This window comes from Acipenser ruthenus, chromosome 60, assembly GCF_902713425.1.
Source record: "Acipenser ruthenus chromosome 60, fAciRut3.2 maternal haplotype, whole genome shotgun sequence".
NCBI lineage: Eukaryota > Metazoa > Chordata > Actinopteri > Acipenseriformes > Acipenseridae > Acipenser > Acipenser ruthenus.
The window spans coordinates 265,949-281,841 of record NC_081248.1 but is presented as its reverse complement, the minus strand read 5'-3'; the positions used below and the strand labels follow the sequence as shown (position 1 = coordinate 281,841).

The 15,893-nt window shown below is 51.7% G+C and overlaps 1 protein-coding gene across 9 annotated transcripts in view; it reads left to right on the top strand.

The window, feature by feature from the left end:
- The window catches only part of LOC131725054 (butyrophilin subfamily 1 member A1-like), an 80,598-nt gene extending 64,705 nt beyond the window's left edge, over positions 1-15,893 (top strand). For 8 of the 9 annotated variants that reach the window (XM_059018473.1, XM_059018472.1, XM_059018475.1 and 5 more), the window contains one exon: positions 15,079-15,893. In XM_059018473.1, coding sequence (XP_058874456.1) covers positions 15,079-15,620 — 542 coding nt within the window. In that variant the 3' untranslated portion in view covers positions 15,621-15,893. The remainder of the gene's footprint in view (positions 1-15,078) is intronic. The other variant, XM_059018477.1, reaches the window with a different exon arrangement.

Genomic DNA, 15,893 nt, shown 5'->3' with positions numbered 1-15,893 from the left:
ACGCTAGTCCCAAGAGCTGAGCAGTATGTGAATCTACCTAAAGAGTCCCCTCTGATCCTGCCATTAATGATGTACAGACCCCAGGCTTGAAAGAGATGCACTAACTGCCTCCCATTTGTGTTCACAATACAATCAGGGTTGTTTCTGTGGATTGAGGTAGGTGTGAGGTACAGAGGGGTTTGCCCAAATACATGGCTGTTACCTTGTGTGCTTCTACAGTCAGGCTCTGTTCCTGTTCTGGTGTTGAAATCCCCACAGAACAGCACATTTCCCTGGGTCTGGAAATGGCTGATCTCTGTGTGGAGGGTATGAAAATATTCCTCATTTGTGGATTCAGAGGGAGGGGTGCAGGCTGCACACAGGTAAACGTCAGTTTCACCTTGGACTGCGTTTTTGTTTATTTTGAGCTGTGTGTGTGTCTGTCCTTGTTTAACTGAGCCGATGGATTGGGCGAGCTCCCCTCTGTGCCACACTAGTATTCCCCCCCAGAGTCCCTGCCATGTGTGACTGTGCTGTGTTTCAGGGAGGGCACTATGATCTCCCTGTAGCCTGAGGGACAGTGAGTGGCACATCTGCACGGCACCACGTCTCTTAATAGGATCATAATATCAATATTATTTACATTGAGAACAAACTCAGGGTCTGTGCTCTTCAGCCTGAAGACCGAGGAGTACAGACCCTGGATGTTCAGCAGCTGATTGAAGGAGATCTCATCTTTTCTCTTTTTGTTTTTTAAATTTCTATTATTTATAAAAAAACAAAATGCAAATTACAACATTAAGTAAATATGTAGATGTATCTGTGCAGTGATACTGTGTGTGATACACACACACAGAGACACACGCAGATACACACACACGCACAAACGCACGCATGCACGCACACACACTGACACACACACACACATTGTTTTTCTTCATATTCATATCACATTCGTTTCTGGTATTTTCCCAGGTAAACTAGGGTTTCCTGTGTCCTACCCGAGTGCTGCGGGTCCCTCAGTCCAGCAGTCTTGAGCAGAGGGTGTTGAGGAGCTGTTTTATCTCACCCAGCTCAGTGGTGGCAGGGGGGCTGGCTGAGCGAGGGCTCCAGCGTAGCTGAGCTGGTGCTGTGGCTGGTTGGTGCTCGGAGGGGCTCTGGGTCTGGCTGGTCCTGGCTGATCTGTGCTGCTCTGGGTTGCAATGGCTCAGACAGTGTTGGGTCGTGCTGTGCTGTGTGGGCGAGGGGTGGGTTGGCCCCTCCCTGGTGTGTGTCCTGTGGCTCCAGGGGGTCTCTGGTGTGTGTCCTGTGGCTCCAGGGGGTCTCCTCACTGGTGTGTGTCCTGTGGCTCCAGGGGGTCTCCTCACTGGTTGTATGCTGCGCTGGGGGGGTTGGCTGGGCTGCGGCCCATGGCTGTATCCTTGAGGGACGGCTTCCTGGTTGAGGTGCACTCTGTCGTACAGCTGCCAGGGGCTCAGTGTGGGGGGGTGTGCCAGGTGGACGCTGGGCATCAGAGCACAGCCCCGGACGATCTCAGCGTTGATATTACTGGTGATGTGTGGGGGGGGTGTCTGCTCTGTGGAAATGACAACTCTGGAGTGTGAACTCCTGCGTGGCCCTCTCTGCCACCTTCCTCACTGCTTTGGCCACGTCTCCGCGCTGGCCCAGGGCATTGGTGCCGGTATGCATGGTGATGTGTCGGGGGCTCCCCAGGTTGGTTCGGGTCAGTAGCTGCAGGGCTCTCTAACAGCCTTTTCACACGAGCACACCAGAGCCGAGCCGAGCCCTCGCGGTACGGCTAGTTTCACACGGGTCATTTTGTCGAGCCGAACCGGAACCGTGAAACTCTGGCCTCGCGAGATATCTGGTACTGGCTCGGTGCTGAGCAAGGCTGGGGGCGCGGTTAACTCGTACTGCCTGAAACGATAGAGTCTACCAAAAGATTTCACAGGGATTGAGAAATATGAGACTAAACCGCAGCGCGAAACAGTGCTGTGAAAAAATAAAAATAATAAAACAGGATTAAAAAATAAATAAAAGATCATAACAATAAAAGCGTCAGACCGCAAAAAAAGTAAATCTATTTTTCTGACGTGTTTACTGACATTTTTAAATACTATCTGTAACTTTTTAAAGTTATTATTAGCAGTAGTTAATCTAACTTTAATAATATTAAATGAAATTATTCGGTTTGTATTTGCAGTCAGCAGCATGTGAAACACAAACCCATATTTGTGTATTCGTGTGAAATCTTTTGGTACTTTATCGTTTGGGACAGTCCGACCTCGGGATCCATTCTCAAAACAAATCCACAGCACTCCTCTGTGCGCGCGTGTCCGTGGAATCTGACGTCACGTTCCACAGGCAGCTTCTTCTTTGAGCTGCAGTGTGAAGGTGCGCCGTGACACCGTCCCGGGTGGGACGCGGGGACGATGACGTTGCGTGTATTTACAAATGCCAAACAAAACTCAGCTCAAGAAGATAATTATAATCAGGATTAAAGTCTGAGATACTCTTTCTTTCCTGAGTGTTCTCTTTCTTCTTCAAAACACAGTAGATTAAAATAGATTTCAAATGAACAAACACCACACCCTTCTCTCTCTCCACAAAAACTGCCTCTCCCCTCAACCAGTCAGATGCCTGTTATCAAGAAATTGACCAAATGGCTTCATCTGACAAAGCTCATTAATTAAATGAGAACCAGGGAATTGCAATAAAAGCACTTAAACAATTAACCAGGTAACTGGTACGAGGCTCGTCTTCATGGAAGGTTTTGGGGTGCTATTCAGCACAGACATGCGCAGTTATATTCTGCGTGCGCGATTCATCCTGTAGTTTAGACAGAAGCTGTCGGGCGCTGCTGCGGACACCAAAATAAACTGCATTTCTGATTTAATACTACTACTACTACTACTACTACTACTACTACTACTAATAATAATAATAATAATAATAATAATAAATAATAATAATAATAATAAAACTGTTTCCTATGTGAGACAATTTCTGCAAATGTCTGTTCAGAATTGTGAATTGTGTAATCATTTCTGTGATCGCAGAGTTGGGGAATCCTGGTAGGATTGGTGATTAAACCTGTTCGTTTATCATTAATAATAGTGCCGTGTTGGATGTTCAGATGTATGCAGAATCAAATAAAGTAGGTCAGTAGAACACGTTCTTATGACGCACTGTTTCATACGTGCTGACATTCTGACAATTAAATATAGTTCAATATTGAACACTTGATTTGGTGTGTTTGATGTTTATAAATAAGGGTTAAATTAACGTTTGGGGAGGGGCGGGCTCATCTTCCTCTTCCTCCGCCACTGGTTAAGGTCATGTGATCGCTCTGCTTCAGATGTAAACAGTGTGTTCAGTATTAATAAAATTACAATATGTCGAGTCCGCTTCCAAAGAATACGTTTTGCAAAGTATAAAGAACACCACAGGCAGCTGCAGGAGTTTGAATGCGTTTGTACCGCGGGCTCAGCTTTGAGGAGCTGGAATGGGTTTGTACCGCGGGCTCAGCTTTGAGGAGCTGGAATGGGTTTGTACCGCGGGCTCAGCTTTGAGGAGCTGGAATGGGTTTGTACCGCGGGCTCAGCTTTGAGGAGCTGGAATGGGTTTGTACCGCAGGCTCAGCTTTGAGGAGCTGGAATGGGTTTGTACCGCGGGCTCAGCTTTGAGGAGCTGGAATGGGTTTGTACCGCGGGCTCAGCTTTGAGGAGCTGGAATGGGTTTGTACCGCGGGCTCAGCTTTGAGGAGCTGGAATGGGTTTGTACCGCGGGCTCAGCTTTGAGGAGCTGGAATGGGTTTGTATCGCGGGCTCAGCTTTGAGGAGCTGGAATGGGTTTGTACCGCGGGCTCAGCTTTGAGGAGCTGGAATGGGTTTGTACCGCGGGCTCAGCTTTGAGGAGCTGGAATGGGTTTGTACCGCGGGCTCAGCTTTGAGGAGCTGCAATGGGTTTGTTCTTTTGAAGAAATGTTTTCATACTAACTCCTGTACTTGATAACATTCATTTAAAAATTCAATTTATATCTCTGATTAATACGTTTTTGTGACTAATTAGCTATTGAGATTTAAAACATTGAGTACTCTGATGTGTGTTTCAATATTAACTAAATCAAGTTATTAATCAAACTCATACATCTCGTTACATACCGGTAACTGATTTATTAAAATGTTTGGATATGCTGCTATTTTATTGATTTCTGGCTCGTTCACAGTTTTTCAGATTTCGCTGCAGATGGATTTATTTTCTGGATTTCAGTTTTATTTTTGGTTCAGTGCCGCAGCTTCGCTCCGCAGGTTTGTTTTTTTTTTTGGGGGGGGGGGGGGTTGCAAGTTGTATTTCGTTGTTCGCGGCTCTCGTTTCCCTCTCTGTTGTGCGCGGCTCTCGTTTCCCTCTGTTGTGCGCGGCTCTCGTTTCCCTCTGTTGTGCGCGGCTCTCGTTTCCCTCTGTTGTGCGCGGCTCTCGTTTCCCTCTGTTGTGCGCGGCTCTCGTTTCCCTCTGTTGTGCGCGGCTCTCGTTTCCCTCTTGTGCGCGGCTCTCGTTTCCCTCTCTGTTGCGCGGCTCTCGTTTCCCTCTCTGTTGCGCGGCTCTCGTTTCCCTCTCTGTTGCGCGGCTCTCGTTTCCCTCTCTGTTGCGCGGCTCTCGTTTCCCTCTCTGTTGCGCGGCTCTCGTTTCCCTCTCTGTTGCGCGGCTCTCGTTTCCCTCTGTTGTGCGCGGCTCTCGTTTCCCTCTGTTGTGCGCGGCTCTCGTTTCCCTCTGTTGTGCGCGGCTCTCGTTTCCCTCTGTTGTGCGCGGCTCTCGTTTCCCTCTTGTGCGCGGCTCTCGTTTCCCTCTCTGTTGCGCGGCTCTCGTTTCCCTCTCTGTTGCGCGGCTCTCGTTTCCCTCTGATGTGTGCGGCTCTCGTTTCCCTCTCTGTTGTGCGCGGCTCTCGTTTCCCTCTCTGTTGTGTGGCTCTCGTTTCCCTCTCTGTTGTGCGCGGCTCTCGTTTCCCTCTCTGTTGTGCGGCTCTCGTTTCCCTCTCTGTTGTGCGGCTCTCGTTTCCCTCTCTGTTGTGTGCGGCTCTCGTTTCCCTCTCTGTTGCGCGGCTCTCGTTTCCCTCTCTGTTGCGCGGCTCTCGTTTCCCTCTGTTGCGCGGCTCTCGTTTCCCTCTCTGTTGCGCGGCTCTCGTTTCCCTCTCTGTTGCGCGGCTCTCGTTTCCCTCTCTGTTGTGTGGCTCTCGTTTCCCTCTCTGTTGTGCGCTGCTCTCGTTTCCCTCTCTGTTGCGCGGCTCTCGTTTCCCTCTCTGTTGCGCGGCTCTCGTTTCCCTCTCTGTTGCGCGGCTCTCGTTTCCCTCTCTGTTGCGCGGCTCTCGTTTCCCTCTCTGTTGCGCGCGGCTCTCGTTTCCCTCTCTGTTGCGCGGCTCTCGTTTCCCTCTCTGTTGTGCGCGGCTCGCGTTTCCCTCTCTGTTGTGCGCGGCTCGCGTTTCCCTCTCTGTTGCGCGGCTCGCGTTTCCCTCTCTGTTGCGCGGCTCTCGTTTCCCTCTCTGTTGCGCGGCTCTCGTTTCCCTCTCTGTTGCGCGGCTCTCGTTTCCCTCTCTGTTGCGCGGCTCTCGTTTCCCTCTCTGTTGCGCGGCTCTCGTTTCCCTCTCTGTTGCGCGGCTCTCGTTTCCCTCTCTGTTGCGCGGCTCTCGTTTCACTCTCTGTTGCGCGGCTCTCGTTTCCCTCTCTGTTGCGCGGCTCTCGTTTCCCTCTCTGTTGCGCGGCTCTCGTTTCCCTCTCTGTTGTGCGGCTCTCGTTTCACTCTCTGTTGCGCGCGGCTCTCGTTTCCCTCTCTGTTGCGCGGCTCTCTTGTTTCCCTCTCTGTTGCGCCGCTCTCGTTTCCCTCTCTGTTGCGCCGCTCTCGTTTCCCTCTCTGTTGCGCCGCTCTCGTTTCCCTCTCTGTTGCGCGGCTCTCGTTTCCCTCTCTGTTGCGCGGCTCTCGTTTCCCTCTCTGTTGCGCGGCTCTCGTTTCCCTCTCTGTTGCGCGGCTCTCGTTTCCCTCTCTGTTGCGCGGCTCTCGTTTCCCTCTCTGTTGCGCGGCTCTCGTTTCCCTCTCTGTTGCGCGGCTCTCGTTTCCCTCTCTGTTGCGCGGCTCTCGTTTCCCTCTCTGTTGCGCGGCTCTCGTTTCCCTCTCTGTTGCGCGGCTCGCGTTTCCCTCTCTGTTGCGCGGCTCGCGTTTCCCTCTCTGTTGTGCGTGGCTCGCGTTTCCCTCTCTGTTGCGCGGCTCTCGTTTCCCTCTCTGTTGCGCGGCTCTCGTTTCCCTCTCTGTTGCGCGGCTCTCGTTTCCCTCTCTGTTGCGCGGCTCTCGTTTCCCTCTCTGTTGCGCGGCTCTCGTTTCCCTCTCTGTTGCGCGGCTCTCGTTTCCCTCTCTGTTGCGCGGCTCTCGTTTCCCTCTCTGTTGCGCGGCTCTCGTTTCCCTCTCTGTTGCGCGGCTCTCGTTTCCCTCTCTGTTGCGCGGCTCTCGTTTCCCTCTCTGTTGTGTGCGGCTCTCGTTTCCCTCTCTGTTGTGTGCGGCTCTCGTTTCCCTCTCTGTTGCGTGGCTCTCGTTTCCCTCTCTGTTGCGCGGCTCTCGTTTCCCTCTCTGTTGTGCGCGGCTCTCGTTTCCCTCTCTGTTGCGCGGCTCTCGTTTCCCTCTCTGTTGCGCGGCTCTCGTTTCCCTCTCTGTTGTGCGCGGCTCTCGTTTCCCTCTCTGTTGTGCGCGGCTCTCGTTTCCCTCTCTGTTGCGTGGCTCTCGTTTCCCTCTCTGTTGCGCGGCTCTCGTTTCCCTCTCTGTTGCGCGGCTCTCGTTTCCCTCTCTGTTGCGCGGCTCTCGTTTCCCTCTCTGTTGTGCGCGGCTCTCGTTTCCCTCTCTGTTGTGTGGCTCTCGTTTCCCTCTCTGTTGCGCGGCTCTCGTTTCCCTCTGTTGCGCGGCTCTCGTTTCCCTCTCTGTTGCGCGGCTCTCGTTTCCCTCTCTGTTGTGCGCGGCTCTCGTTTCCCTCTCTGGTGCGCGGCTCTCGTTTCCCTCTCTGTTGCGCGGCTCTCGTTTCCCTCTCTGTTGCGCGGCTCTCGTTTCCCTCTCTGTTGCGCGGCTCTCGTTTCCCTCTCTGTTGCGCGGCTCTCGTTTCCCTCTCTGTTGCGCGGCTCTCGTTTCCCTCTCTGTTGCGCGGCTCTCGTTTCCCTCTCTGTTGTGCGCGGCTCTCGTTTCCCTCTCTGTTGCGCGGCTCTCGTTTCCCTCTCTGTTGCGCGGCTCTCGTTTCCCTCTCTGTTGCGCGGCTCTCGTTTCCCTCTCTGTTGCGCGGCTCTCGTTTCCCTCTCTGTTGCGCGGCTCTCGTTTCCCTCTCTGTTGCGCGGCTCTCGTTTCCCTCTCTGTTGCGCGGCTCTCGTTTCCCTCTCTGTTGCGCGGCTCTCGTTTCCCTCTCTGTTGTGCGCGGCTCTCGTTTCCCTCTCTGTTGCGCGGCTCTCGTTTCCCTCTCTGTTGCGCGGCTCTCGTTTCCCTCTCTGTTGCGCGGCTCTCGTTTCTCTCTCTGTTGCGCGGCTCTCGTTTCCCTCTCTGTTGCGCGGCTCTCGTTTCCCTCTCTGTTGCGCGGCTCTGGTTTCCCTCTCTGTTGCGCGGCTCTCGTTTCCCTCTCTGTTGCGCGGCTCTCGTTTCCCTCTCTGTTGCGCGGCTCTCGTTTCCCTCTCTGTTGCGCGGCTCTCGTTTCCCTCTCTGTTGCGCGGCTCTCGTTTCCCTCTCTGTTGCGCGGCTCTCGTTTCCCTCTCTGTTGTGCTTTGCTCTCGTTTCCCTCTCTGTTGCGCGGCTCTCGTTTCCCTCTCTGTTGCGCGGCTCTCGTTTCCCTCTGTTGCGCGGCTCTCGTTTCCCTCTCTGTTGCGCGGCTCTCGTTTCCCTCTCTGTTGCGCGGCTCTCGTTTCCCTCTCTGTTGCGTGGCTCTCGTTTCCCTCTCTGTTGCGCGGCTCTAGTTTCCCTCTCTGTTGCGCGGCTCTCGTTTCCCTCTCTGTTGCGTGGCTCTCGTTTCCCTCTCTGTTGCGCGGCTCTCGTTTCCCTCTCTGTTGCGTGGCCCTCGTTTCCCTCTCTGTTGCGTGGCTCTCGTTTCCCTCTCTGTTGCGTGGCTCTCGTTTCCCTCTGTTGCGCGGCTCTCGTTTCCCTCTCTGTTGTGCGTGGCTCTCGTTTCCCTCTCTGTTGCGCGCAGCTCTCGTTTCCCTCTCTGTTGCGCGGCTCTCGTTTCCCTCTCTGTTGCGCGGCTCTCGTTTCCCTCTCTGTTGTGCGCGGCTCTCGTTTCCCTCTCTGTTGCGCGGCTCTCGTTTCCCTCTCTGTTGCGCGGCTCTCGTTTCCCTCTCTGTTGTGCGCGGCTCTCGTTTCCCTCTCTGTTGCGCGGCTCTCGTTTCCCTCTCTGTTGTGCGCGGCTCTCGTTTCCCTCTCTGTTGCGCGGCTCTCGTTTCCCTCTCTGTTGCGCGGCTCTCGTTTCCCTCTCTGTTGTGCTCGGCTCTCGTTTCCCTCTCTGTTGCGCGGCTCTCGTTTCCCTCTCTGTTGCGCGGCTCTCGTTTCCCTCTCTGTTGCGCGGCTCTCGTTTCCCTCTCTGTTGCGCGGCTCTCGTTTCCCTCTCTGTTGCGCGGCTCTGGTTTCCCTCTCTGTTGCGCGGCTCTCGTTTCCCTCTCTGTTGTGCGCGGCTCTCGTTTCCCTCTCTGTTGCGCGGCTCTCGTTTCCCTCTCTGTTGCGCGGCTCTCGTTTCTCTCTGTATTTTGCGCATTCCTCTTTTCTGTGCGTTACAGTTCAGCGTGAGAGGTAACGGCTGCACGGTTTAGTTACACAGTGTTCAGAAATCAGGATTTCAGAGTCATGTTCTTGTGCGCGTTGTGCTGGTTTTACTCAAAGTGATTCCTGCTCTGGTATTTATGAATGGGAATAATAAGAGACATGCACTTCTTTCGTGTTTGAGGGCCAAGAAAAATAGCCGCATTTCTAAAATGTTCAATTATACAAAGGTACCTAATTTAAAGGTTTGATTAAAAAAAATGTCTGTTTAGTTTTTGCAATTCGTTTTATTTACTAAATTAATTTCCCTCAGTGCATATTCTATGTGATTTCCTTCTTTCACGATATGTATTCAGATGAGTAAAGGACAGTTTAGATTGGGTTTATTTATAGTGTTACAGGTTTAAACATATCAAATGTTTTTAATTTGACATTTTCCCAAGGAGTGCGGAACCCCTGGTGTATCTCGCGGCTCATTGCGTTCACTGTGGTTTCCATGACAACAGAACACTGCTACAATTCCAAATTCGAAACACTGCCGCAATTCCAATTCCGATTCCAAACTGCAGCTTGAGTTCATCCTGTCGATTTAAGAGACTTTACTGTACGAGGCGATCTCGGGGTTTAGTTAATATTTATATCTAGAAAATATTATTATTATTTTAAGGTTCATTTTAATTGATCTTCATACCTTCATACCCTCCCTCCTTCATACCCTCCCTCCTTCATATCCTCCTTCATACCCTCCCTCCTTCATACCCTCCTTCATTCCCTCCCTCCTTCATATCCTCCTTCATACCCTCCCTCCTTCATACCCTCCTTCATACCCTCCCTCCTTCATACCCTCCCTCCTTCATAACCTCCCTCCATACCCTCCCTCCTTCATACCCTCCCTCCTTCATAACCTCCCTCCATACCCTCCCTCCTTCATACCCTCCCTCCTTCATAACCTCCCTCCATACCCTCCCTCCTTCATACCCTCCCTCCTTCATAACCTCCCTCCATACCCTCCCTCCTTCATACCCTCTCTCACTCATACCCTCCTTCATAACCTCCCTCCTTCATAACCTCCCTCCTTCGTACCCTTCCTCACTCATATCCTCACTCATACCCTCTCTCACTCATACCCTCCCTCCTTCATACCCTCCTTCATACACTCCCTCCTTCATACCCTCCCTCACTCATACACTCCCTCATACCCTCCCTCCTTCATACCCTTCCTCACTCATACCCTCCTTCATACACTCCCTCCTTCATAACATTCCTCCTTCATACCCTCCCTCCTTCATATCCTCCCTCCTTCCTACCCTCTCCTTCATACCTCCCTCCTTCATACCCTCCCTCACTCATACCCTCCTTCATATACTCCCTCGTTAATAACCTCCATTCTTCATACTCTCCTTCATAACCTCCCTCCTTCATACACTCCCTCCTTCATACCCTCCCTCCTTCATACACTCCCTCCTTCATAACCTCCCTCCATACACTCCCTCCTTCATACCCTCCCTCCTTCATACCCTCCCTCCTTCATATCCTCCCTCACTCATACCCTCACTCATACCCTCCTTCATAACCTCCCTCCTTCATACACTCCCTCCTTCATACCCTCCTTCATACCCTCCCTCCTTCATAACCTCCCTCCTTCATACCCACTCTCTCATACCCTCCTTCATACCCTCTCTCCTTCATACCCTCTCTCCTTCATACCCTCTCTCCTTCATACCCTCCCTCCTTCATACCCTCCCTCACTCATACCCTCCTTCATACACTCCCTCCTTCATAACCTCCCTCACTCATACCCTCCCTCATACCCTCCCTCACTCATACCCTCCCTCATACCCTCCCTCCTACATACCCCCCTCACTCATACCCTCCTTCATAACCTCCCTTCTTCATACCCTCCCTCACTCATACCCTCTTTCATACCCTCCCTCCTTCATACCCTCCCTCACTCATACCCTCCTTGATAACATCCCTTCTTCATACCCTCCCTCCCTCATATCCTCCTTCATACACTCCCTTCTTCATAACCTCCCTTTTTCATACCCTCCCTCACTCATACCCTCCTTTATACACTCCCTCCTTCATAACCTCCCTCCTTCATACCCTCCCTCACTCATACACTCCTTCCTACCCTCCCTCCTTCCTACCCTCCCTCATACCCTCTCTCTCATACCCTCCTTCATATACTCCCTCCTTAATAACCTCCATTCTTCATACTCTCCCTCCTTCATAACCTCCCTCCTTCATAACCTCCCTCCTTCATAACCTCCCTCACTCATACCCTCCTTCCTTCATACCCTCCCTCCTTCATAACCTCCCTCCTTCATAACCTCCCTCCTTCATACCCTCCCTCCTGCATACCCTCCCTTACTCATACCCTCTCTCACTCATACCCTCCTTCATAACCTCCCTCACTCATACCCTCCCTCCTGCATACCCTCCCTCCTTCATACCCTTTCTCACTTATACCCTCCTTCATGACCACCCTCCTTCCTACCCTCTCCTTCATACCTCCCTCCTTCGTACCCTTCCTCACTCATACCCTCACTCATACCCTCTCTTACTCATACCTTCCCTCCTTCATACCCTCCTTCATACACTCCCTTCTTCATAACATTCCTCCTTCATACCCTCCCTCACTCATACCCTCCCTCACTCATACCCTCCTTCATACCCTCCCTCCTTGATAACCTCCCTTCTTCATACACTCCCTCCTTCATAACCTCCCTCCATACACTCCCTCCTTCATAACCTCCCTCCTTCATACACTCCCTCCTTCATACCCTCCTTCCTTCATACCCTCTCTCACTCATACCCTCCTTCATAACCTCCCTCCTTCATACCCTCCCTCCTGCATACCCTCCCTTACTCATACCCTCTCTCATACCCTCCTTCATAACCTCCCTCCTTCATACCCTCCCTCCTTCATACCCTCCCTCCTTCATACCCTCCCTCACTCATACCCTCCTTCATACACTCCCTCCTTCATAACCTCCCTCACTCATACCCTCTCTCACTCATACCCTCCCTCCTTCCTACCCTCTCCTTCATACCTCCCTCCTTCATACCCTCCCTCCTTCATAACCTCCCTCCTTCATACCCTCTTACTCATACCCTCCCTCCTTCATACCCTCCTTCATACACTCCCTCCTTCATACCCTCCCTCACTCATACCCTCCCTCATACCCTCCCTCCTTCATTATTTTATTATTATTATTATTTATTTCTTAGCAGACGCCCTTATCCAGGGCGACTTACAATTGTTACAAGATATCACATTATACATTATTTCACATTATACAGATATCACATTATTTTTACATACAATTCCCCATTTATACAGTTGGGTTTTTACTGGAGCAATCTAGGTAAAGTATCTTGCTCAAGGGTACAGCAGCAGTGTCCCCCACCTGGGATTGAAACCACGACCCTCCGGTCAAGAGTCCAGAGCCCCTAACCACTACTCCACACTGCTGCCCCTTCCTCACTCATACCCTCCTTCATACACTCCCTTCTTCATAACATTCCTCCTTCATACCCTCCCGCCTTCATACCCTCCCTCACTCATACCCTCCTTCATACACTCCCTCCTTCCATCCCTCTCCTTCATACCTCCCTCCTTCATACCTCCCTCCTTCATACCCTCCCTCCTTCATAACCTCCCTCCTTCATACCCTCTCTCACTCATACCCTCCCTCCTTCATACCCTCCTTCATACACTCCCTCCTTCATACCCTTCCTCACTCATACCCTCCTTCATACACTCCCTTCTTCATAACATTCCTCATTCATACCCTCCCTCCTTCATACCCTCCTTCATACCCTCTCTCACTCATACCCTCCTTCATACACTCCCTCCTTGATAACCTCCCTTCTTCATACCCTCCCTCACCCATATCCTCCTTCATACACTCCCTCCTTCATAATCTCCCTTCATACCCTCCCTCACTCATACCCTCCTTCACTCATACACTCCTTCATACAGTCCCTCCTTCCTACCCTCCTTCATACCCTCTCTCACTCATACCCTCCCTTATACCCTCTCTCACTCATACCCTCCTTCATAACCTCCGTTCTTCATACACTCCCTCCTTCATACCCTCCCTCCTTCATACCCTCCCTCCTTCATACCCTCCCTCCTTCATACCCTCCCTCTCATACCCTCCCTTCTTCATACCCTCCTTCATACCCTCCCTCCTTCATACCCTCCTTCATACACTCCCTCCTTCATACCCTCCTTCATACCCTTCCTACTTCATACCCTCCTTCATACACTCCCTCCTTCATACCCTCCTTCATACCCTCCCTCCTTCATACCCTCCTTCATACCCTTCCTCCTTCATACCCTTCCTCCTTCATACCCTCCCTCCTTCATACCCTTCCTCCTTCATACCCTCCCTCCTTCATACCCTCCCTTTTTCATACCCTCACTCATACCCTTGCTCCATCATACCCTCCCTTCTTCATACCCTCCCTCCTTCATACCCTCCTTCATACACTCCGTCCTTCATAATCTCCCTCCATAACCTTCCTCCTTCATACCCTCCCTCACTCATACCCTCCTTCATACCCTCCCTCACTCATACCCTCCCTCATATCCTCCCTCCTTCATACCCTTCCTCACTCATACCCTCCTTCATACACTCCCTTCTTCATAACATTCCTCCTTCATACCCTCCCTCCTTCATACCCTCCTTCATACACTCCCTCCTTCATACCCTCCTTCATACCCTTCCTACTTCATACCCTCCTTCATACACTCCCTCCTTCATACCCTCCTTCATACCCTCCCTCCTTCATACCCTCCTTCATACCCTTCCTCCTTCATACCCTTCCTCCTTCATACCCTCCCTCCTTCATACCCTTCCTCCTTCATACCCTCCCTCCTTCATACCCTCCCTTTTTCATACCCTCACTCATACCCTTGCTCCATAATACCCTCCCTTCTTCATACCCTCCCTCCTTCATACCCTCCTTCATACACTCCGTCCTTCATAATCTCCCTCCATAACCTTCCTCCTTCATACCCTCCCTCACTCATACCCTCCTTCATACCCTCCCTCACTCATACCCTCCTTCATAACCTCTCTCCTTCATACCCTCTCTCACTCATACCCTCCTTCATACACTCCCTCCTTCATACCCTCCCTTCTTCATAACCTCCCTCCATACACTCCCTCCTTCATAACCTTCCTCCTTCATACACTCCCTCCTTCATACCCTCCTTCCTTCATACCCTCTCTCACTCATACCCTCCTTCATACCTCCCTCCTTCATACCTCCCTCCTTCATACCCTCCCTCCTTCATAACCTCCCTCCTTCATAACCTCCCTCCTTCATACCCTCTCTCACTCATACCCTCCCTCCTTCATACACTCCCTCCTTCATACCCTTCCTCACTCATACCCTCCTTCATACACTCCCTCCTTCATACCTTCCCTCCTTCATACCCTCTCTCACCCATACCCTCCTTCATACCCTCCCTCCTTCATACCCTCCCTCCTTCATACCCTCTCACTCATACCCTCCTTCATACCCTCCCTCCTGCATACCCTCCCTTACTTATACCCTCTCTCACTCATACCCTCCTTCATAACCTCCCTCCTTCATACTCTCCCTCCTTCATACCCTCCCTCCTTCATACCCTCCCTCACTCATACCCTCCTTCATACACTCCCTCCTTCATAACCTCCCTCCTTCATATCCTCCCTCCTTCCTACCCTCCTCCCTACATTCCCTCCTTCATACCCTCCCTCCTTCATACCCTCCTTCATACTCCCTCCTTTATACCCTCCCTCCTTCAGACCCTCCTTCATACCCTCCTTCATACACTCCCTCCTTCATACCCCCCTCACTCATACCCTCCTTCATATCCTCCCTCCTTCATACCCTCCCTCAGTCATACCCTCCTTCATACACTCCCTCCTTCATACCCTCCCTCCTTCATACCCTTCTTCATATCCTCCCTTCATACCCTCTCGCTCATACCCTCCTTCATACCCTCCCTCCTTCATACCCTCTTTCATACCCTCCCTTCTTCATAACCTCCTTCATACCCTCCCTCCTTCATACACTCCTGTATACCCTCCCTCCTTCATACTCTCCTTCATACCCTCCCTCCTTCATACCCTTCTTCATATCCTCCCTCCTTCATACCCTCTCTCCTTCATATCCTTCCTCCTTCATATCCTCCCTCCTTCATACACTCTCCTTCATACCCTCCCTCCTTCATACCCTCCCTCCTTCATATCCTCCTTCATACCCTCCTTCATACCCTTCCTTCCTCATTACTACTAATAATAATAATAATAATAATGTCTCCTCTCTGCTCCACAGTTGATGTGACTCTGGACCCTGATACAGCACACCCCGAGCTCATCCTGTCTGCGGAGGGGAAACGAGTGAGATGGGGAGAGACACGGCAGGATCTCCCTGACAATCCAGAGAGATTTGATCGCTGGCCCTGTGTGCTGGGCAGGGAGAGCTTCACCTCGGGGAGACGCTACTGGCAGGTGCAGGTGGGTGGGATTACATGGTGGAGATTAGGAGTCAGCAGAGAGTCTGCCCAGAGGAATGGGGAGTACAGCATGACCCCCCAGCAGGGTTACTGGACTGTGGAGTGGAATGGAGGTGAGTTCAATGCTCTCACTGACTACGAGACCCCCCTCCCCCGGAGCCTGAAGCCCCAGAAGCTGGGGATGTATCTGGATTATGAGGAAGGGCAGCTCTCCTTTTACAATGTGGAGACCAGATCTCACATCTACACTTTCACTGACATGGAGTTCAATCCCAATGAGAAACTCTATCCACTCTTCTGGACTTGCAGTGATACAGACCTTGTGCTGGAGTCCCCTGACCCTGTCAACGCTGCAGATTAAACACACATTGCTGTCTGAACCAGGAAACTATTCAAACAGCTCAGACAATCTCCTCTTCACTTTCACTGACACTCTCTCTGCACTCTTCTGGGCTGATGAGAAGAAATCCTCTCTCTTCCACCCTCTTACCCTGAGCCCCTCCTCTTTATTTCTCTACACCTCCTTTCCTACTCTCCCTTCCTGTCTCCCTCTCTCTTTCCCCTCCACCTCTCCATCTCCAGATCCCTCTTTCTCTCCTCTTCTGCTCTCCTCTCTGCCTCCCCTATGGCTCTC